Source organism: Colletotrichum jinshuiense, chromosome 1 (genome assembly GCF_051148585.1).
Source record: "Colletotrichum jinshuiense chromosome 1, complete sequence".
NCBI lineage: Eukaryota > Fungi > Ascomycota > Sordariomycetes > Glomerellales > Glomerellaceae > Colletotrichum > Colletotrichum jinshuiense.
Genome location: NC_139302.1, coordinates 5,533,973 through 5,556,230, shown reverse-complemented (window position 1 = coordinate 5,556,230; position 22,258 = coordinate 5,533,973). Strand labels below are relative to the sequence as shown.

The 22,258-nt window shown below is 59.2% G+C and overlaps 8 protein-coding genes across 8 annotated transcripts; 2 read left to right on the top strand and 6 right to left on the bottom strand.

The window, feature by feature from the left end:
• Window positions 1-3,779: 3,779 nt before the first annotated feature.
• Window positions 3,780-5,921, top strand: EsH8_I_001445 (serine/threonine protein kinase CBK1; the record flags this gene model as incomplete). Its single annotated transcript, XM_083268858.1, has 4 exons — window positions 3,780-4,456; window positions 4,519-5,019; window positions 5,079-5,552; window positions 5,606-5,921. 4 exons carry the CDS (start codon window positions 3,780-3,782, stop codon window positions 5,919-5,921), a joined length of 1,968 nt encoding a protein of 655 aa, XP_083119296.1.
• Window positions 5,922-6,960: 1,039 nt separating this feature from the next.
• EsH8_I_001444 (spliceosome assembly protein PRP11) lies at window positions 6,961-7,680 on the bottom strand (the record flags this gene model as incomplete). The annotated part of the gene is made up of 1 exon (XM_083268857.1): window positions 6,961-7,680. The coding sequence occupies one exon, from the start codon at window positions 7,678-7,680 to the stop codon at window positions 6,961-6,963; it is 720 nt and encodes a 239-aa protein (XP_083119295.1).
• A 1,312-nt stretch (window positions 7,681-8,992) lies between these two features.
• On the bottom strand, window positions 8,993-10,155 carry EsH8_I_001443 (uncharacterized protein; the record flags this gene model as incomplete). The annotated part of the gene is made up of 2 exons (XM_083268856.1): window positions 8,993-9,776; window positions 9,836-10,155. The coding sequence occupies 2 exons, from the start codon at window positions 10,153-10,155 to the stop codon at window positions 8,993-8,995; spliced, it is 1,104 nt and encodes a 367-aa protein (XP_083119294.1).
• Window positions 10,156-10,655: 500 nt separating this feature from the next.
• EsH8_I_001442 (SGNH/GDSL hydrolase family protein) lies at window positions 10,656-11,500 on the bottom strand (the record flags this gene model as incomplete). The annotated part of the gene is made up of 2 exons (XM_083268855.1): window positions 10,656-11,386; window positions 11,440-11,500. The coding sequence occupies 2 exons, from the start codon at window positions 11,498-11,500 to the stop codon at window positions 10,656-10,658; spliced, it is 792 nt and encodes a 263-aa protein (XP_083119293.1).
• Window positions 11,501-14,362: 2,862 nt separating this feature from the next.
• EsH8_I_001441 (uncharacterized protein) lies at window positions 14,363-15,034 on the top strand (the record flags this gene model as incomplete). The annotated part of the gene is made up of 1 exon (XM_083268854.1): window positions 14,363-15,034. The coding sequence occupies one exon, from the start codon at window positions 14,363-14,365 to the stop codon at window positions 15,032-15,034; it is 672 nt and encodes a 223-aa protein (XP_083119292.1).
• A 128-nt stretch (window positions 15,035-15,162) lies between these two features.
• EsH8_I_001440 (GFA family protein) lies at window positions 15,163-15,699 on the bottom strand (the record flags this gene model as incomplete). The annotated part of the gene is made up of 1 exon (XM_083268853.1): window positions 15,163-15,699. One exon carries the CDS (start codon window positions 15,697-15,699, stop codon window positions 15,163-15,165), a length of 537 nt encoding a protein of 178 aa, XP_083119291.1.
• Window positions 15,700-16,350: 651 nt separating this feature from the next.
• Window positions 16,351-18,039, bottom strand: EsH8_I_001439 (uncharacterized protein; the record flags this gene model as incomplete). The annotated part of the gene is made up of 1 exon (XM_083268852.1): window positions 16,351-18,039. One exon carries the CDS (start codon window positions 18,037-18,039, stop codon window positions 16,351-16,353), a length of 1,689 nt encoding a protein of 562 aa, XP_083119290.1.
• A 1,038-nt stretch (window positions 18,040-19,077) lies between these two features.
• Window positions 19,078-21,241, bottom strand: EsH8_I_001438 (uncharacterized protein; the record flags this gene model as incomplete). Its single annotated transcript, XM_083268851.1, has 4 exons — window positions 19,078-19,822; window positions 19,972-20,736; window positions 20,811-20,911; window positions 21,086-21,241. 4 exons carry the CDS (start codon window positions 21,239-21,241, stop codon window positions 19,078-19,080), a joined length of 1,767 nt encoding a protein of 588 aa, XP_083119289.1.
• Between the last annotated feature and the right edge of the window lie 1,017 nt (window positions 21,242-22,258).

Sequence of the window (22,258 nt, the reverse complement as noted above, 5' to 3'; positions counted from 1 at the left end):
TTGGAAATTTTAGCTGGCGATAAGAGCTCCTCGCCGAATTATCGGATCTACTCCCGTCCCCAAGCGGTATGGCGCCGGCTGCCACCTGACCGCTTTCCTAATGCGGATTAGAACATGCGTGGACCGGTACGTACCCAGCTGTCACCACGGTCTTGAGCTTTCAAAGGCACGGCTCTTTTTTTTGTCATTTTATTTATCTTATTTTAGGTCTACTATGACATCCCGTATAGGGTGCTTGGCAGGGGAAGTTTGGCATGTGCGTGAGCTTCGAGGACAAACTCGGCGGCGTCTCCGTCCAATGGGGCCATGTCCGCTCACCGAAACCCCGAAGGTGAATGAATTGAAGTATTCCGACTGGGCCCCGGGACGCTACGCCGAGGTCCACGCGGGAGTGTCTAGTAGTGTAGGAAAGGAGATGATATGGCGATCTCGGGGGAGTCGATGGTAGATCTTGATGCATGATCGACCTTTATTGCAGAACACCGGCCAAGAGTCGCGATGGCAGGACGCTGCATGACGGAGGGGCCGGTTTGAGATGCCGCCATTGGGCGGCGACGGAGAGGTGCAAAATGGAGCTTCCCATGGATGTTTGGGGCAATCCGACACGGGCACAGGGCGTCACTCGAGCCCTACTTACTTACGGCATCTTTCAACCGCCAACTTTCGTCATCCCGGCCGAAGCATTGCGTGGCGGTGCGTACGGTCTCCTTTCCCCTCGTCACGTCACGAGCTGCGCGCGCCATACGAGGTTGCGACGGCAAGAGCTCGATATGCTGTGAACAGAAGCTTGGGAACCGCGGGCCAAGCGGCCGCCACGAGTGGGTGCTGAAACGCAGGCGAGGGCTGATGGACAGGGGTGAGATGTGTGCGGACCGCAGGCTGAGGGTGTAACGCTGCCATGCGCCGCGGATAAGCTTGTGCTGCTCTGCCTGCTGTCGGTGTAACGGCCGTATAGACGGCCGCCGCGATGCCTCGTGGCGAGGAGCCACGCTACTGGGTGTGGTGGGTGGTGCTTCGGGTCATTTTGCGAGAAATGGACGGGCTAGAAGCTGCGGTCTGGAGTATGGCTGCGGACGATGCGCTTCACTGCGTCGTCGGCCGAGGAGCCTGCAAGAAGACCAAAGCGATGTGCGCTCGCGAGCAGGATGAGATGGCGACGGAGAGACGAATATAGGACAAGGGGTTGGGCATGCTTGGAACTGAGCAGCGGGCTGCGTAAGTGATGCGACGCCGAAGGGTTATTTACAGCCATCCGAACTCCCCCGGGACATAGCATTCGGCACGAATCCAAGATGATGTAGGACACTAGCAAGAGAGAGTTGAAAAGCCAATGGTAGAGAGAGCATACGGCAGAGACAGAATACGGCAACGGGGTGGTTGTCTACATCTGCCGAGTTCCCGGCCTCAGGTGCAAGGAATGGACTCCGGGGGGCGGAGAGGTCATTATCTAAGGATTCCGAGGTGAGCAGACACCGGATGCCACGAGGGAAGCTGTTCGGATGTTCTTCGTATTTCATACGTGCGTGGGCGATTCCAATTGGACTGGCAAGGTGAGGTCGGCGGGCCGAAAGCAACCAGCCAACTAACTCACCGTCTCCCACGGCGAGGTGAAGGGTCTTGGTTGAATTAAAGCCCGGCCGCTAGAAGGGTTCAAGGCTCACACGCAGCAGCAAGTGGGCTGGCGCGGTTGAAGGTTTGTTCAGGGCCGAAGAGTCGGTGAGGGGGGGGGGAGGGGGGCTTCCACGCGCAATGGCAGGCTGGGTTAAGCGAGTAGGATGGATGAAGCTGTCCTGCCCTGTCCTGTCCCTGAGCATCCCGCGCCAGTGCCAGTGCCAGCGCCAGTGTCAGTGCCAGTGCTTGGAAATATTGTCTCCGCCCCTCCTCCTCGTCCTCGCCCTCCCTCGTCTCGTCGTCGGCCCCGCACATTTAATGGGCCCACCCGGACGACGGTGACGGTGACGGTGACGGGAGACGAAGGAGGACCAGGGACTAATGATGCAGTGCAGTGCAGTGTACCTAGGTAGAGTGTGCGGTGCAGAACCGGCCATGTGCCAACTACAGCGAGGATGGGCGAGTTTGTGCTGGAAGTGGATGGCAAACGACAAGCACACACGGCCGACACCCGCAGCTTCACGCCTATGTAATGCCTACCTAGTGCACGCAGCCGTGGCAAGGCAGGCAAAATATCTCGACCTGGTACGGAGTATTCTTCATGTCTCGTAGGGCCAGGGCACTCGAGCAAAAGTGGAGATGATGCGGCGGAGGAATTGAAGCGAATGCAGCTCCTGCCCCACTCCATTACGCCTCCCAGCCACTCATATGCCGCCGTTGCTCGAATATCAGGGGTAGTTGGGGTCCAGCAAGGCCCAGTAGGGCCCAGTAGGGCCCAGCAGGCCCCGCGACGCCCAGCATCTGCTCTCCCCTGAGGCGGCCCAGTCCCTGAACCCAAGTGTCATGTCTTCTTCGTCTGGTCTCGTCCAGTCCGGGCAAGCCAGGCAAAGCCAGGGGATGATGGATGGATGGATGGATGCAAAGAAACCCAGCTGCTCCGACGCTGCTGCAGAGCGTGAAAATGTGTCTAGTGAGTGAGTGCCCGACGCTGCTTGCTGTCTGCTGTCTGCTGTCCGAGGTTCAAGCCACCCACTGAGGCACCACCCCGCTGCATTTGCTGCACGCACTCCGCTTCACTGCCGACGGTGCTCCTCTCCCCTCTCTGCGTCCATCTTTCCTACTTGTCCTAGTTAGTTACTGCTCCTAATTACTCCTCCTTGTCGCTCCCGCCAAGGCTCCTCATCCTCAGACCGACCCCAACTCTCAGGCCCCAAGCCAAGTCTCAAGTCCCACGTCTGGCCAATTCCTCCTCCCACTCAACTCGATACAAGCATTGCCTTCGTTGTTGGACCGACCACCCCTCGACCGCCTCTGTACCCTACCGTATCCGGTCCTGACCTGTCATCGTCGTCGTCGTTTGTTTGTGTGCTTGTGTGCGTGCTGTGTGTGTGTGTCCTTCTAGCTACCTGGATCCAGCATCTCGGGATTCAACGCCCGCTCACCGACCACCGCCATCCAGATCCAGCCCGGTCTCGTGACTTTGACCTTCCCTTCTCTCCCTCCTCGACGCACTTTACCTCACCACTACTCGTCTTGCTCAAGCCACGAGGTGTCTCAATCCGCCGCCTCAGAATCCCGACCACTGACGGCTAGCTACCTAGCTTCGTCCGGCAGTCAGTCGCTGTCGCAATCATCGTCCTGGCACGGGGCAACATTACCCCTTAAAGCCTGAAAGCCCCTCTCCGCCACCTCGCGCCTTATCGACAGATTCCCCCTCCCCCCTTTCATTAGTGAGAGGAAAATAACTACCTAGCCCTTTTTCACCCCTCGACACCAGTCAAAAAGGTAAATCAACATCTCCCCATATGCCATTTGCTGCCCGCCTCCATCCCTCCTCCCACTAGGACCACCCACTTACTATTCGCAAAGTCCCAGTGGGTTACGAGGACCTACCATCCATACAGCCCGCCCACCGCAATCTATTCCTCTCGACCACCGCCCCGGGGCACGACCCCGATCCATCCAACTCCCGCCTTGACCCTGCGCACCGCGGCTGCACCCTTCCCTACTCCTTAGCTGCCTCCCCCCCGCCGTCTAGTCGCTGCCTCTTCTCGACGGTCCGCTTGACCATAGCACTGTCAATTAAACTGGCACTTTGCTAGACACCGCACAGCCTGCGCAACCCCTACCCACACACCGCGTCCCCCGAGTCACGAACGAAATCTACAATGGAGGGCAATAATAACCGCCTGTATCTCAACATCGGGAACGATCGTTTGGCTCCCGGCGGCGACCGACAGTATCCCACCACGCCCTCCACCTTTCCCCAGCCCGTCTTCCCTCATCAAGGCCAGCAACAGCAACAGCAGCAACAACCAGGCGGCATGCAGCAGCAGCAGCAGCACCCGGCTCAACAGCAGCAGCAGCAGCAGCCGCAGTCGTACGGCGGCGGCACTGGCTACGCTCCCTCTGGCTACTTCATGCCCAACCAACAACACCAGGGCCAATATCCCCCTCAGGCCCAGGGAGACTACAATGCTGCCTACCAGCCTCGATCCAACACCCCGGGGACCAACGATCCGAACATCGGCCTCGCCCACCAATTCTCTCACCAGAACCTAGGCGGTGCTGCCCGGGCATCACCATACGGCTCTCGCGGCCCCTCTCCCGCCCAACGACCTCGCACTGCCGGCGCCCCGGGCCAGACTCCCTCCGGCTACGGCCACTATGCCACGCCTCCTCTGCCCGTCCAGCCTGCGGCTCCCGTCGAGGCCTTTGCGCCCGCCCCCGAGCGCAACTACGACAAGTACGGCCCCAACGCCAACAACAACCAGAAGAAGTGCACCCAATTGGCTTCCGACTTCTTCAAGGACAGCGTGAAGCGTGCTCGGGAACGCAACCAGAGGTGAGTCAAGAAACGCCAATTGCTGTGCCGCCACGTCCCATTCTAACCATGCTGCCGTACAGACAAAGCGAGATGGAGGTCAAGCTCTCCGAGCCGAACCAGAACCAGTCAAGACGCGAGCAGATCTGGTCCACGGCCGGCCGCAAGGAAGGCCAATACCTGCGTTTCCTGCGAACCAAGGACAAGCCCGAGAACTACAATACCATCAAGATCATCGGTAAGGGCGCTTTCGGTGAGGTCAAGCTGGTCCAAAAGAAGGCCGACGCCAAGGTCTACGCCATGAAGTCCCTGATCAAGACGGAGATGTTCAAGAAGGACCAGCTTGCCCACGTGCGGTCCGAGAGAGATATTCTGGCCGAGTCGGACAGTCCTTGGGTCGTGAAGCTGTTCACGACGTTCCAGGACTCCTACTTCCTCTACATGCTGATGGAGTTCTTGCCGGGAGGAGACTTGATGACGATGCTCATCAAGTACGAAATCTTTTCCGAGGACATCACGCGCTTCTACATTGCAGAAATTGTTCTCGCGATCGAGGCAGTCCATAAGCTGGGTTTCATCCATCGGTGAGTTGCGCAGCCCATCGCCAGCTGGGGTGGTGAGCCCGCCGAGCTAACACGAATAGTGATATCAAACCCGATAACATTCTGCTGGATCGCGGCGGTCACGTCAAGCTGACCGATTTCGGTCTCTCCACCGGCTTCAACCGCCTGCACGACAACAACTACTACCAACAGTTGCTGCAAGGCCGCTCCAACAAGCCGCGCGACCGCAACTCGGTCGCCATTGACCAGATCAACCTTACCGTCAGCAACCGATCCCAGATCAACGACTGGCGTCGGTCAAGAAGGTTGATGGCCTACTCCACCGTAGGAACCCCCGACTACATTGCTCCCGAGATTTTCACCGGCCACGGCTACACATTCGACTGCGATTGGTGGTCTCTGGGCACGATCATGTTCGAGTGCTTGGTCGGATGGCCTCCCTTCTGCGCCGAGGACAGCCACGACACCTACCGAAAGATTGTGAACTGGAGACAGACCCTGTACTTCCCCGACGACATCCAGCTTGGTGTGGAGGCTGAGAACCTCATCAGAAGGTAAGTCGAGCGTTGGAAACCCGTACTCCTCGTACTGTACTGACAAAAGATAGCCTGGTCTGCAACACCGAGAACCGTCTTGGCCGCGGAGGTGCGCACGAAATCAAGCACCACTCTTTCTTCAGGGGTGTCGAGTTCGACAGCCTGCGTCGCATCAGAGCGCCTTTCGAGCCTCGCCTGACGTCCGCCATCGATACCACCTACTTCCCAACCGACGAGATCGACCAGACCGACAACGCGACCCTCCTCAAGGCGCAGGCTGTCCAGCAAGCCCGCCAGGGCATCCCGGCGGTGGTCGAGGAGTCTCCCGAGATGAGCTTGCCATTCATTGGATACACATTCAAGCGGTTCGATAACAACTTCCGATAAGCGTGGTGTTCTTATTACGCTGGTGGGATTGCGCTGTGTTGCATGCTCCGAATCGAGGGGGCCGCTGTCAACTGCACGATACGAAGTGGCCGGGGGATGGCAAGCGATTGTTTGGCTTGCTGGTTGCTCCATTTTGCTTATCGCCATCCCAATACACCAGATTCTTGTTACCAAGATTTGCATTTTTTTTGCCGGTTTTTTGTTTTCATCAATCACTGCATAAAGCGCGTTGACTCGCATCAAGACACACGGAAATCGCACAAATCGTCATGTAGACGGAAGAGGCAGACAGGATCATTGCCTCGGAGGCCTAGATCGAGATGATGGGTTGTGGGATGTCTAGAGGTTCTTTATATTCTCACGAGAAGCATGATAGACTGGCGGTGGGAGAAACAAAGGGGTGTTGGGGGATCTAGTGGCAATGCTGGATCTACAAAGCATGGACGCAGTTGCGAAATCAAAAAAATACGACGCCGACTGGCGACAGCCGGACGGATGGAATGCAGTCAAAAAAAAGATGATGCATTTGAGAGCAAGATGAGAGAAACCATCATTGTATTTGTGACTTGTCATTTGTGAGCAACTTTTTTCTTCTTCCCAAGTCAGCTCCGTCTGCGTTTCCCCGTACGGGGGTTTGATGAGCATTCTTACAATTTCCCGTGCCCTCCATTGCGCCGAACGCCGTGATATCTTCCTGCTAGTGCTGCTTCCTGCTATATTTCATGCGAACCGACGTAGACCAGCCAGGCCTTTGGGCAGTCGCGAAAGGGGGAGTGAGTGTGGTCCTTGCGAATTGGCCCAGGCAGCCGGTGAAATGCAGTGCCCTGAGCAAATCATGCTTTTGACCATATGTCCGCTCCGACTCCACAGGGCCGCCATCTTCGCCTCCGCTATGCGACAGTATCCATCGTCACATTCCTATTATACATGATTCCAAGACCCGGAGCAGGTGGGTGAGGGGGGGGAATAAACAACCAGACATAAACCCCCGCACCCCGTTGCTGCTGCTTCTGCCGCCGCCGCCGCCGCCGCCGCCGCCTCACCTCCGGGTGCCCGGGGCAGCAACGTACCTCTCCTCGCGCTCCGACATGAACATGACCTGCAGCCAGTACTCCCTGGAGTCCGGGTCCCAGTAGCTGAACTGCTTGTCGTCGCGCTTGTCGAGCTCGCGGGCGGGGATCTTGAAGCCGCACGTCTCGTAGGGCTCGGCGGCGACGAGCAGGTACTGGAAGTTCTTGTCGGGCTCCTCGATGTGCTGGGTGAAGGCGTTCATGACCTGCCACTTGGGCTCGACGTCGGGCGCGATGTCGGGGAACTGCAGCTGGAAGAGGAGGCCCTGCTGGCGGGTGACGGGGTCGCGGATCTTTGTGATCTTGTAGCCGGGGCGGCCGATCTTGATCATGTTGCGGCGGGCGCCGGCGCCGAAGCCGGCGCCGACGACGCCCATGGGCAGGCCCGTGGCCGGGTCGATGTTCTGCTTGCCCTCCTTCTGCTCGCGCGCCGCGCGCCGCGCGAGGTTGGTCTGGTGCTTCTTGCCCTGCGTGTGCGCGAGGTAGGACCCGTCGTTCTGGTGCACCGTGAGGCAGAGGCGGCACTCGAAGGAGCCGACGTGGTTCTTGAAGAAGTACGGGTCCTTGTCGAGGTCGATCGTCTCGAGCGCGAGCTTGCGGAGGCGCTCGCGGCGGTCGGCGTTTGTCGCGCTGAAGGAGGCGACGCCGCCGCCGCCGAACTTTGAGCCGGCGCGGTTCTGGTAGTCCATCTTTTCTGTATTTTGGTGGTTTTTTTTCTCCTTCTTTTTCTTCTTGTTCTTTCCCTTAAGAAGAAAGGTTTTCGTCGGCGGGTTTTCTTTCGGTGTGTATTTGGGGTCGGGGGGTTGGTGGTTCGTTGGAGGTGGTTCTGGAGAAAAAGGTGGGCGTGTCTTGGAAGGCTGCGCCGATGGGCGGAAAATGGCAATTGGGAAGCTTGGAGTCGCGAAATGCTGGATGGCTCACCTCGGTGAGGCAGGCCTCGGAGATATAATGAGCCGCGAAAAAAAGGGTGACCGTGCGTCAGTTGTGGGCCCCGGTGAGCTCGGTCAGCGCCCCGCTTGTTCACGACATCACTAACACCGGGCAAACACACAATGCAGCAGCCGCAAACCCCCCACGCTCTCTCCCGCATTCTTCACGCACGCATCTACAGAGCTCCTTCCACGGCAACCTGCTTCCCTTCTCTCCATTCCTTTCTCTCTTTTCTTTCGATTGGGCGTCTGGATATATCAACAACTCGAGGGCGTGGCGCAATGGTAGCGCTTCTGATTCCAGTCCAGAAGGTTGCCCGTTCGAGTCGGGCCGTCCTCCCCTTTTTGCCTATTTTTGCTCCTATTGGTATTTTTACATGATGGGTTTGAAAATGTGTCATAATTCGGTCCCGGTCGGTAGTATTACATACTCGAAAGGGTACGAACAGCTCTCAATGGCTAGTCTGCAGCCCCCTTTCATGGCAGTAGTTGGCATATGTCTTCTCAGGGGCGGTAAATAAACCGTATTGTGAAGCCCGATAGGAAATTCCGTGCTTCTATCCTATTACTAGTCCTGGCGATCATTATGCGTCAGAAACACACCCGTGGCACGATTCTTGCTTCGACATTTGGACACCAGCTACCAGTTCCGAGTAGCCTAGATATCATGCAAACAACTGGATTTGTAGTGATATAGAAATCGAAGGAATATACGCTAGAATCGCAACAAGAAGAAGCTATTCCTGAAGCTGATTGTCCAAAAGACCCGGTCCGCGCCCACTCGCAGCACACATACACATACAAACACCCACACACAGGGATAGCTGGCATCGTCCACCCTTGAGATGCCCGTTTAGCCAGAAGACCTAGCTCAAAACAGAGTCGCGCTATAACCCTCACCCGCCCAGGTTCTATTCCAAACCTGGGTCTTTGACACACCATACAAGCTCGACATCCAAAAGCCCATCCCATTACCCCTCTCTGCAGATCAGCTAAAAAGGAAAGAATCGCGCAGACACGAACGCCAAATGTACACACCGTATCGAGACATTTGAAAACGCCAACTGCCCCCTCATCCGGTCTTCCTCTTCCCACCCGCAGCCCGAGCAACCTCGGCATCCCGCCCCCAAACAACCGCCAACGCCGCGCCCCCCGGCCCAACAAGCGCACTCCACCCCACCAGCCTCCCCAGGTCCTTCGCAACCTGCCCGACCCCCTTCCTCTGGTACGCCATATACACGACCCAGGTCCACGTCGCCGCGGAGGCGCAGTACAGGTCCCACTGCAGCAGCGCCAACGTTGCTTTCTCGACCGACGCCATCTTCTTCTGCGACCACGGCGATGGGGGCCGCACCACCTCCACCAGCGCCCCGAGCGCCGCCTCCGACGCCCACCCGGACTTCCAGAAGACGTAGCCGACGACGCCGTAGCAGCTCAGGGCGACGAAGGAGAGCGTGCAGACGTAGACCCGGCGGAGGTCGCGGGTCCTCGTCTCGGGCCTCGAGCGCGCGGCCTCGGGGACGAGGCCCAGGGCGCCGACGGCCCACGCTGCGACGACCTGCGTGATGCCCGACAACAGCGGGAACGCCTGCCACAGGGCGAGGAAGATTTCCTGCGTGCGCGGCGCGACGACGAGGGGCGACGGAAGCGCCGCGAGAATGGTTGGGAGAAGGGTCCCGAGGGCCACGGAGGCGATCACGGCCCTGCTCTGGACCGGGTCCACGGAGATTGCGGCCGCCAAGGCCTCGGAGCCTCTGGCGGCCGGGACCGGGGACGTGTAGAGATAGAGGGTGAAGTAGAGGGGCAGCGTGGCGCCAATGGTGATGATTTGCCACAAAAGCCCCCAGAAAGTCGTGCTGCGTGTCACATCATCAGCTCCATTACTCATTCTCGAGTGTTTAACATTGGGGCTTACTATGAGATGAGCTTTCCCCGGTTGCCTGCCCGGAGACCCTCGACTACGACCAGGACGCACACGGCCAACAACTGACCGGCCATGAATATGGTAAATAGAGAAAGATAAATGTCGTTCCCGTTAGGGATGGGCTGGAAGAAGCGCACGAGCAGGGTGAGTAGACTGTCCAGCGGCTTCAGGGTGGTGAATTGGATCGGCTCCCCTTTGAGATGCGCCTGAAGACTATCACCGAGGCCATTGGCGCTGGGGGTGTCATTGATGGCGACCTTGGCGACGTAGAGAATGGAAAGAAACAAGATGGTGAACACGGCTCGAGCCATATTGGACTGGCTTAGTGGATACGAGATTGTGGATGTGAGGTGAGATGGTGAGATGGGAGCAAATGCCCCCCGGCTTCAACGGAGGACAGTGGAGTCAATTGTCGATGAAAGTTACCGGGGCTCCGGCGATCAGCTGATCGCCAATTCATCTGAAGTCGCAACCGCCCGCATCCTCGGGAAACCATGGAGCAGCGCTCGGCAAAGAACGACACGACTAACCCAAAGACTGTTTCCCAATCGGATTGCAGATGATGGTGGCGGATGATTCAGATTAGTTGTGTCTGAAATTAAACTATAAAAATATTCAAGCCTTTCTGCTTCGAGCCTTTTTGTTTCAAGCCTTTTGCGGCCCACCCAACGCCGTTTGATGATTCCCGTATATACAATCAATATCACAGTGTATGTATGCAATTCTTCCGTGCTCTTTCCCACGCGCGTTACGACTCTTGAGCTCCGGCGATGCGGAGCACGATGTATAGCAAGGGTGCGATGGATTTTAGTCACTCCGATCTCTTGCTCTCGGGCAGTGCCTGGGGAGACTCGAGCCAGCCACGCGACGCAGCATCCTTGATCCCCTCGAACCAGATGTTGGCCATTTTGCCGTAGCCCTCGTCGGAGGGGTGGGTGCCGTCAACCAGGTCGCTCTTCAACGGGCCCTTGTCCGAGTGCATGTCGACGAGGACGACCTTCTTGGACTTGGCCTGCTGCTCCTCGACAAGCTTCTTGTACTGCTCGTTGACCTGGAGGACGCAGGCCTCAGTGTTGGCGTTGCCGTTCACGAGGAGGGTGGAGAGGACGATGGACGCCCTGCGGGAGGTGTCCCAGATGTACTCGAGCATTTCGAGGACGCGGGCGCTGGCGTTGGCCGTGTCAAAGTTCTGGACGCAGTCGTTGGTGCCGGCGTTGATGAGGACGAGGTTCGGCAGGGTCGTGGGGACGGAGACCTTGGCCTTGGCCAAGACCTGTTCGATGCGGAAGCCGGACCAGCCCTCGTTCTCGTTGTCCTCCATGGTGCCGTTGGGGTGGGAGCCGACCATGTCTACGGGGTTGCCGTCGGCGACGAGGAGGTTGCGCAGCTTCTCGCGGTAGCCATTGCCGTCCGAGGATGTGAGACCATAGGTGATGGAGGCGCCGAGGGGCATAATGCGGAGGGAGACGTTGCCGCCGACGAGGATGTTGAAGTCGGCTCTCTCGTCCAGTGCCGGGGGTTGCTGCGTGGGGGCGGCGTAGACTGATGTGGGTTAGCGAGAGGCGGTTGGAGACAGCGGGGTGAGCGAGACATACCGGCATTGGTCGAAGCTAGCAGCATGGCTGCCCAGCGGAGGAGAAAGGCGTTGGAGTACATGATGGATGACGTCGGAGGTGTCAATGGGGTCTCGTATGTGACAGTCGTGGCCTGGGAGAGATTGTTCAGAGAGACGAATTAAACGAATGTCGTGTCGAGCTTGGGGCTGGGAGCAGAGCAGGCATAAGGTCAGAGCTTCACGACTCACGACGAAGCGGCCGGGCAATGGGTGTGGTTAAATACAAAGGTGCCCAACTGAGAGGATGCGACTACGGCCAAGCAAATAAGCTCATCGGCGGGAAACGATCGCGGCGCGGCAGGGGCACCCCTTGGAACAACCTGGTACCTTGCTTGCCTTGATTGCTTTGGTCTAGGAAGACGTCGCTTTGGAAGGATCAAGGGATCAGACGGCTTATTGCGATGGTCATTGGACTACGGCCGGGTTGGGAAAGGGTGAGTGGGCGGGAAGAGGGGGTGGCATTATAGATCAGCAAAAGACGCACGCGGGGGTTGATTGCACCAGGATGACGGGGGAGAGGTTTAGATGGCATGTCAAGGCGAGGGCGAAGCAGTGTAGAGGTGAGGACGGAGCGGAAGTTGGGGCTAGGCAGCAGAGGAACGGCCCTGCTAGCTTGCTTGTTTGCTGGGTGCGTGTGATGAGTGTTGGTCTGAGAGTCGAGTGAAGGCGAGTGTGTATGAGCCGGGCAGTGAGAGTAAGAGTGAGAATGATGGTGAGAGCTAGAGTGAAGGCGTGAGTGTGAGATGGGAGGGATGTGAGTATATTGAGTGGATGCGTGACAAGAACCGCCAAAGTCCTGCCCCTTCCATTCCGTCCGGCCTTGGATTTACTTGAGGAGAAAAAGAAGCAGCACGATTCATGACGCAGAGCAGTTGAGCTGCAAGAGCCATGAAGGGGAAAGGATATACACGACGCGGAGCCGGTGCAGGTGCAGTGCAGGACAGGTGCAGCGCTGGTGTGGTACAGCACAGCACAGCAGGAGCATGGGCGGGTTTGACGTTTCCATGCCCTTTACCTTAAACCGATTAGTGTGTGTCGGTACTTGCTGCCCCTCCGAGTGCAACTCCCCGCAAAATCAAACTGGACCATCTCGCGCAGGGGAAGTGACGGACATTCCGAGTCCGCTTTAGGCACCTGCCATTTGTTTCATCGACCACGGTTTTGCCCTTCCTTCGCTCCAATGCCCCGCCGAACCTCTCAATCTCGCCGTGTTCTCATTCCAACAGGACCAAGCCAGAATGGTCCGAATCCAATCTCCATTTCCAGTGGCTTCAGATTCAAAAGCACAGAGGGGGAAGAATAGCAAACGAAAGGAACGAGCAAGGAAGCGGCTGGGTGGTAGAGGAGACGGATGAGTCGAGGCGAGCCCCCTCCTCTTACGTCTGCTAATTATGTGCCATGAACCATGTAGAACCGATCCTTTGGTGCTGTTTTTGGCGTCATCCTGCAGGCCTCAGCAGCAAACATCCCTGATCATCCTCTTTCATCTTGCCGGTAACCCTCCGAACTCTTGGCCCCAGCAATTATTTCCCGACGGCGACTTAGTTTCACCCTGGCAGCATAGCCGCATTCTCCAGCCTCTTCTTCCTCCTCCTTCTGCCTCCCCTCCCTCTTGCAAGTGTTCATGAGCCCCCTAATGCTCGCCTCACAGTACCGATACGATTACTTAATTCTTGATTGAGACTGCTCATTTCCCTAATTTCATGCGTAGGATTCGTTCTTGTTCCTGCGTCTTGCATGTTCCACTAATTCGCTTCTTCTCATTGCGCTGCTCGGATTCTCGAGACCGAGCCTAATGACCGACACACCGCGATGGATTTTGCTTGCTGCTCGCTGCTTGCTGCTTGATGACGGGATAGCTGCCCAGAGCAGACGCCATCCGTGCTATTGACATGTGGTACGACGCTGGCAGCACCGCTTCGAGACGTCCATGCCCTCACGGCCCGCTCAATGAACCTGACGTCACGATCGCCAGCGCCAGCGAGCAAACCGAATCAACTAGGTATTTATCAGTTTGCGCGGCCGCCCATTAATTAGCACATAGGCGTAGGATGGGCCAAGTCTCGAGCCCGGCAGAGATGTCCCGAACTGCAACCTCGCATTTCCATCGACTTTCACGTGGAACAATGACATATCAATTCCCCTTTCTCGACAAGCGTCAGAAACAAGGGTCATCTTGTCCATGAGGCGATAAGACGACGTTTGTTGATCTCTGCAGCTTTGGATCCTTGCAACGTTGCTCCGGTGCATCTACGCTACGCAGGAAAGGGCTAGCAAGACATCTCACCGAGAAGTGGAAGCTTCACCAAACCACACACCTACACACCGGCGTAACCAATTGCACACCGAGATAGGCGCTTCTAGCCCACGGCTTCAACCATCCAATGTATCCAATGTTCTGCGCAAACGGTTCGCCGCCCCTCTGGGACTCAACCAAAAATCATCTGATGATATTCAGGCACAGATCTTGTCTTGCTTAAAGACGCTCAGCCGTGGCAAGTGACCGCTGACAAGTGACTTGGGTCTCATGTCAACTTATCTGCGGCCAATGGCCGCCCTCGCCGTTACACCCTCCAGCGGCCCGCTGAAGCGTCCCGTGTTAGTGCACGCTGGGTTTCACCCAAGACGGTTCCCACCAACACCACGAATGTGATCAATTGCAAGCCTCGAAATGCTACTAGAAACCGGGTCGTGCAGCTCATATGATCCGATTCTAATCATGAAAAGCCTCGGACTGGGCCCTTCGTCCAAACTGGTCTCCCGGCAACCTTCAGCTCTTGATAAATGAGACGTCCCCAGAGATGCCGTAATGAATCTCACTTCAAGAACCCATATCGACATCATCGTAAACCTCAGATCCAACCCACTGCCGAGACGACTGCCGATACGACAGCCGAAGCATCATGCCGAAGCCCATTCCATCCCCGTCCAGCCCCAGCGAGGAGCGCTCCCCGCTTCTACCCCGCGACGACAACCTTCCCCACGGCGATCCCAACCCCTCGACTCTGGTCCTCTTCCGCCGCGCCATCGGTATCAACGCTCTTCTGGAACCCCACGACGACTGCAACCTCGAAGCCGGCCGCGCCACCGCCCTGGGCATCTACGCTGCGACCATCGCCGCCCACCGCCGTTTTCGCACCATCCGCATCCTGGTCACTGCCCTGGTGTACACCTGCCACGCCGCTCAGCTGATCATCGGCGGCGTCCTCACCGCAATGGGCCCCTCCGCCGGCACCCATCGTGTGGGCATCACCGTGCTGGGCGGCATCAACACCGTCGTCGCCGGCGTGCTGACCTGGATGAAGGGCCAGGGGATGCCAGACAAGCTGCGGAGGAAAGAGACGGATTTCCGCAGGCTGCAGGACTGGATCGAGGAGACGGAGGCGCTGGTGGTGCTGGGGAGCGTGGGCGAGACGCGGGAAGAGGTCGGGGAGCTGGTTGCGGCGGCCTTTCGGAAGTGGAACCTGGCGAACGAACGGGGCGAGGACTTCGGGCCGGACGAGTACCGGAATGGAGAGACGGGCGAGACAAGGAACAGGAACGGGTTGACGGCGAAATGGCTGCGGGGGTGGTGAGGACACAGCGAACGAGAGACCAGACATCTTTCATGGCGGTCCATTTCCTACATTCGTAGATGAATTGGACATACACGATAAACCCCGCCATGCCTACCCCGGGGGACTCGTGTCAACCCCACCCCTCCTCACAATTTGGGCTTGGCCACCTCGCCCTCGCTTGAACTTCCCCGGTTTCTCTGTCCCTTGTTCAGCAAGGGGATGTCATCCGTGACCCCGGGAATCTCATTCGCGCACCACTCGTGCCCGCCCAGCCCGTTCACGAGCGCCCTCCCAAACCCCTCCCCGTCGCCCTTCTCCCCGATGAGGACGTGCTCGTCGAGCGTCCCGACGCAGAGGCTGACCTCCTCCTGGCCCTCGCTGCGGTAGTACAGCCACGACCCGCAGTTGGTGCAGATGCCGCGCTTCGCGGCGGCGGTGATGCCGAACTCCTTCAGCGCCGGGGGCGGGCGGGGGCCCGACGACCACCGCAGGGGCCCGGGGACGCGGTGGAAGGGGACAAAGAGGGCGCCGGACTGCTTGCGGCACTGCGTGCACTGGCAGGTCAGGGCGCTGGAGGGGAAGTCGTGCGAGGGGGGGAGGGTGACGGTGTAACGGAGGGCAGCGCAGAGGCAGCCCCCTGTGATGGTTGTGGGCTTGGGGCCTAGGTTTGCAGGGTCGGACATTTTTGGAGGGGTAGGGATTTAGGCGGGAAGGGATTGTGGTTATTTTAACGCAGTATATCGCGGGGTTTGGGTAGTCCGAGTGTGAGTGAGAGAGAGGGCGTTGCGGAGGAGGGCCCGCTTGTAGTCGGTCGACGAGTGATGGTGTACCGGATCGTTGGCTATACTGTCGGAAAGGTGTCTGACGGTAAAGTTTAAAACCGAAAAAGCAAATATGGCTGGGTTGAGTGAACAAGTAGGGCGGATGATGAGGAGAGCAAAGTGCAAAAAGGTTATCTCCTCTGCAGAGTGAGTTTTGGGACACGGCGGGCATTGGCCAGCGGCTACGTCAGAGTTGTCATTGACGCCCTCCGATGCGGAAGCCGAGACTACACGCTTCCCGCCAAGCCGGCGAACCGCGCGCCGTGAGAAGACAAAAAAAAAAAAAAAGACCCGGCGAACCGGAAGAGCATCGTGAAGTCGTTAAATTGTCTATGCAATCTTTCTATGCTGGGTTTCCCTCCCTTTCGTGATACCTTCTATCCTACAGGCGCCGCCCCGCCCGATTATAGGCTCAGCCGTGGTTTCACAGAGTTTATATACCCTCTCTCTCTCTCTCTCTGTGTCGGTACCTTGTGCCAATGTCCTGAAATCGCAACAAACAAAAAACCCCGTTTACCTGTCCTCCTCGGCCTCGGCGACCCAGTACGCCTCCACCTCGGCGATGCACGTCCTCGCGGGGATGGTCACGGCGATGGGGAAGCCGCCGTAGTCCGGGTCGTCGTTGGGCATGATGAGGAACTCGCCGCTGCGCGTCTCGTCGCCGTTGAAGACCCGCAGGGTCCTGAGCTCGCCCGTCTCCGTCACCTCCTTCTCGGCGGCGGCCAGGATGCCGGTGAAGGTGGCCTCCTTGCGCACGCTCTTGAACGACACGTTGAAGCCGCGGCCGACGGCGAGGAACTTTGCGCCGCCGAGGTGGATGATGAGGCCGCCGCCGGGGCCGGGCTTGCCGAAGACGAAGGCGCGCTCGATGATGACCTCGATGTCGCCGAAGACCTTGGTCCACCGCTCGCCCTTGCCGTTGGTGTCGACGTCCTCGTCGAAGAAGAAGCCCATGCGGTCCTCGGGCGCGGCGGCGAGCAGGAACGGCGAGACCTGGGCCAGCAGCTTGAACTCGCGGCCGACGACGTCGGCGCCCGTGTCGATGCCGAAGGGGCTGGCGCCGAGGGCGCCGTAGGTGCCGTACGACAGCCACACGCGGCGGGCGCCGTTCTCGTCGCGGCGCTGCTCGGGGATGAAGAGCGGGTTGCCCTGGGCCGTGTAGTCGCGGCACACGGTCTCGTAGTTGTGGAAGTACAGGTCGGGCGCGAGGAAGTCGAGCGACTTTTCGGCCGTGAAGATGGTGTTGTGGCGCCAGATGTCGAGCACGTGCGGGCAGGGCCCGCCCGAGGGGTAGACGCCCGGGTCGGCGCCGCCGCCGACGACGATGGGCACGCCGCGCAGGTCGAGGTCGGACGGCTCGTCAAAGTTGAGCCAGGTGTTTGTGTACAGGGGGATGTCGTACTCCTTCTTGCCGGCGGCGGCGACGCGGCCGACGTACGACGAGATGTGGTAGGCCATGAAGGCCTCGTCGGCGGCGGGGCCGGCGCCGAAGACGTCGGTCCACGAGTGCTCGCCGGCGGCGGGCGGGGCGGCGAAGCGGGCCTTGAACTTGGGGTGCAGGTCGGCGGCGTTGCCGTGGAGGTGGGCGAGGAGGGCGGCGGGGACGGGGGCGGCGAAGGCCTCGTTGGCGCGGCGGGAGCGGTCGCGCGAGTCGCCCAGCAGGCCCGTCTCGTTCTCGACCTGGATCATGACGACGGTGCTGTGCTCGGCGTCGACCTTTGCGAGGTGGCGGCACAGCTCGGCGAAGGCGCGAGAGTCGGCGCGGCAGGCCTCGTCGCTGAGCGGCGTCACCATCTCGACGGTGCGCTTGACGCCGCCGGCCTCGAGCACCTGGACGCGCGGGAAGCGCTTCGTATCCCGCTTGACCCAGCCAGGGGCGTAGGTCGAGATGCCGTTCTTGTAGGTGCCGAACCAGAGCAGCACGAGGCGCATGTCGTGCTCGCGCGCGCCCGCGAGCACGGCGTCTAGCTCGGAGAAGTTGAACTGGCCCTCGACGGGCTCGATGTCCTCCCACGTCACGGCGCCGAGGAGCGTGTTGACGTGGTTGGCCTTCATGGCCGGCCAGACCTCGGACATGAAGCGCGCCGAGGAGAGGGACGAGTTGTGCAGCTCGCCCGAGAGCATGAGGAAGGGCTTGCCCTTGACGATGAGCTGTGTGTTGCCATTGCTGCGGCGGAGGTGGGGGAGTTCGATGGCTGTCATGGCGGGCAAATCAATGGGGGAGTGGTGGTTTGTGAAGACAGCGGGAGGAACAGAGGGGAGGGGGGGAGGTGAGGCGAGGTGAGAAGGGAGAGGGCAAGAAGTACGATGAGAGAGAGAGCAGGGACGCCGAACTGGAAGTTATCGTTGTTCGTCGCCGCGGTTGAAATAATGTCACATGGTCTCGAGCGAACATTATCCCGAGAAGCTGCTCGGTCATCGGGCCGCTTTTTTTTTCTGGGCATGGGAGGGGGGGTCCTCCGCCGGCGTGAGCTCCGGCATACAACCGAACGTCATGCCAGCTACCGCTAACCTGCCTACTCGTTCCACGCGGGGGGCTTGCGGCTCAAACGTCCATGAACGAGACGTCGTCATTCGCCCGGGTTCAGCACCATGGGACGGAGTGAGAGCCCACATCTGCCCGCCGCGGGGCAGTGGTGCAGATCACTTGATGGGGTGGTTAAGCCGACCCGGCGTTGTTCGGACTTTCTTCGCAACTCCATTGTTCGACCGTCCGGGCGCTGCCAGGACCAATCCCCGGAACGCCCCGGCCAAGAAAAGAACAAGAGGAAGGGAATGGAAGAACAAAACCGAGCTACGTGATAATTAGCGTGACGGCGGGTGAACGTGTCCGGATATACTTCCCCGCATTTTTCGCATGATGTTCGTATTGCTCTGAGGAAATGAAAGAGACCAGACTACTGATCCGGCTGCCGGGACTCTGAAAGGTGAGCCGACTCGGAAATACTTCGCATCTATCGAGCTCTCGGCTCTCCTCATAACCCACATCTCCAGAAATAAAGTCTCCGCAACCCACCTCTTCGGGTGGATATGTGGAGTCCGGACAGAGCCAGAGCCCAGAGTCCCGGAGGAGGCCCTGGCGCGGCGTCACGTCTAGACTGCCCACCCAACCCACCGCCGCTATGGTGTGCGGCCCCCACAAACCGGAAATATCACGGAGTAGGAAATATTGATTTGGGGAGGTGTTTTCACTGCGCATAGTGGCCATTTGCGGGCTTGTTTACTTTTCTTGTTTTGTTCTTATTGCCTGCTGCTCTGCGGACTGTCAACCCCGGGAAGTCCCGGCCAGCAGTCGATATCATCCAGCTTCCTCAGCAGCTTCTCCAGCTTGAGCCTGGCGCTCTCGCTCACCAGCGACTCGGCGCCGGCGCCGCCACCCCCGCCGTTGCTCCCGCCGCCAAGGTGCATCTGCTCCATGTACGCCGCCCCGCAGTCCCTCAGCTTGGGGATCAGGCTGCTGCCGTTCTGCTCCAGCACGTGCTGGGGCATGTGGTACAGGATCTCCAGCAGGTCGTCGACGATGCGCTGGTGCTCGAACGCGCGCGTCTCCACCGTCCTGCCGAACTTCTGCAGCAGGTTCGAGCGGATGTTGAGGCTCGTGATGAAGAGGTTGGCGATCTGCGTGTCGTGGCCCTCGGTCACGTAGGCCGGCCGCGAGAGGCCGCCCCGCCACCGCAGCTCGGGCGGGAAGTTGTCGATGATCGTCTGTATCCTCGAGAGGAAGTGCTTCAGGGCCTCCTCCTGGCCGCCGTAGACGCTGATGGGGGCCGTCTGCGCCTCGTGCCAGGTCAGGAAGAGGTCGCTCAGCTGGTTCAGCCCCGGCACGTACGACGTGGTGTCGCCGTGCCACCCGGCCAGCTCCGCGTGGGGCAGCTGCGGACCGGTGTCGAGCTGGGAGTCGGTCAGGGGCAGCGGGCGAAGGTGGGCCCGGTTCTCCTGGTGGGAGACGATGCTCACGGACAGCCTTCCGAAAATATCCGCGCTGCTGTGGGTTTGTTTAGTGCACATGATCCGAAGGGCCCTGCTCATCGCCCGAGGCCGACCCAACCCCGGTTTGGCGCGTGGGGGAGGCTGGCCTGGGGGAAAGGGGAAAAAAGGGGGAGAGTAGGGGGTGGGGGTGACTCAGCTACGTACCAGTACGCTGCGAAAATCAGCCAGAAAAGCCGCCTCAGCAGCTGCTGCTCGGACATATCCAGGTCGGCCATGCGGTAATACGCGAGATACCTCGCCCCCGCCGCCGCCTCGGACATGCCATGGAACGACGCCGAGTCCCCCAGCCCGTCCTCGTTCATCGTGCTGGCCGACGTGCCGATGTTGTACATGGCGATGCACCAGTCCAGCGAGTACGACAGCTTCCGTAGCCCGTGTTCGAGGAGGTGATGGTCCTCGATGAAGTCGAGGCACAGCTCCACCGTCACGGGGCTGTAGTCGACCCGGCGCAGCGTCGCCACCGTCGCCGCGCAGACGCTGACGACGAGCGCGCAGAAGGTGCGGTCCGTGTTGGCCTCGCCGGCCCTGAGGCGGTACATGAAGCGCCGCCGGTGCAGGACGGGCGCGAGGGCGTGGACCTTTTCGAACCAGTCGTTCAGCATGCGGTCGACGAGGTCATCCGGGGCGAAGAGGGCGAGCCGGTTGCCCTGGTACCCCGTGTTGGGGCTGGGCGCGCCGACTATGGCGCGCAGGTCTACGGCCGAGGTGGCTGCGGCGGCGATGTGAGTATGAGTATGAGTTTGAGTTTGGCTGCGAGCCTGGGCCGAGGACGAGGCGGGCGAGGTTTGGTAGGCGAGGCCCAGGTCTGGCGAGGTGATGTCCGATGCCGACGGGCTCTTGTTGGCCGAGGCGGCGGCAGAAGCGCCTTGCTGCTGCTGCTGCTGTTGCTGTTGCTGCCGCAGTACGTGTCTGTCATTTTTAGGTTAGTGTGAACTGTCGCGAGGGGTAGCATGCTGCGATGCAGGACCGGGCTTGGACGGAACTTATTCGGAGGGCCTCTCCTCCGCCGCGGCCGGTCATGTTTGCACTGTATGTCGAGGAATGTGCAGCCCTGACACCGGCCTTCCCCGGCTCCGTACAGACACTGCCGATCAAAGTCAGTTCAAGTCGGGGCTCTGAACCTCTCTCCCCATCCCTTCCCCGCCGAAAGCCAAAAAAAAAGGATAAAAAAGTGGCCAGACGGGTTTAGCAAGCACGTTCGGCACCACGTTGAAATGTCATCATGAGAGGCTCTCGTGAGATACCGGGTTCTGCTCACCCTGACTTTGCGGGCCCGACATGCGTCGCAGGCGTTCTGGTTCCTGATGATCCCGCCCCTCGGCCTGCCGCCGGCTGGAGAGGCGGGAGATGTCGAGAGTGGAGAGCGTGGCCTGTTTCCGTCAGGTGCTGGTTGCACAGCTCGGTCGATCTCCATGGTTCAGATGAGCCGTTCGGGCCCCAAGACTCGGACCAGACCAGACCAGATTAGATTAGATTAGACAACTGCCAACCTGCAGCTGCTGGCACTCCCGATTCCCGGATAAACCACCGAACAAGCAAACAAACAACGTCAGCAGTCCGGGGAGGGGGGCTATAGTGTGGCCCAATGAAGGGTGGGGAAACGAGCTTCGGCCTGCTTTCCCTTCCTTCAGATGGCACTCGAAGCAGCCTACTGCTACTGGTGCGGTAGGCTGGGATGGATCACTGGATCTCGTCAAAACGTGGCTGCATGGGTCATGATTTCCCGGCAATATGGCCGTTGTGTCGATGAATGTAGGGCGGGCGCGCGTGGGACGAAAAAAAAAAAAGAAAAATAATAAAGAAAACAAAGAAAAGCAGGGCGAGGCACATCCGAGGAGAATTGTCGGGAAATGCTTATTTGAACTTGTATGCGTCGCAGAAACGTCGGAGTTACTCTTCCCTCCCGCAAACATCCATGCGAGGTGAAAGCGCTGGGAGAGAGCCCCGCACTGGGGCGTTACGGACCGAGTCAGGGTTGGTCCAGACTCTGAACGGCATAGCTTCTGCGCATGCCTGTAACTTTATCGTTCCCTGTTTCGTGTCTTCAGCAGAGAAGCGCTGCCCGCTGGCTGCTACCCTCCAACTGGTTATGCGGGTTGGTTGGCTCGTTGGGGTTGCTTCTCCCCCGGACAATCCATTCGAGGGGTGCCTCATCCGCAATTCTGGGTTGTGGCCGGTTCTCTGGCCTTCGCAGGTGAATCGACCACGCCACTGCGACGCAAGGATGCGCACCAGTAGACTCAGCCAGGCAAAAGCTTTCCCCGGGGAAGCCACAGTGGGGAACTAATATTGGATCTGTCTACCCGTTCTGTCTTCGTCCAGTCTTTTTTCCCAGATTCCATGTTCCAACCCCACGGGGACGTGTCGTTCCAATGATGATCTAGTCTCGTGCTTCTTCTTGACAACTAGAACCCGCCCAAAGACACCTCGC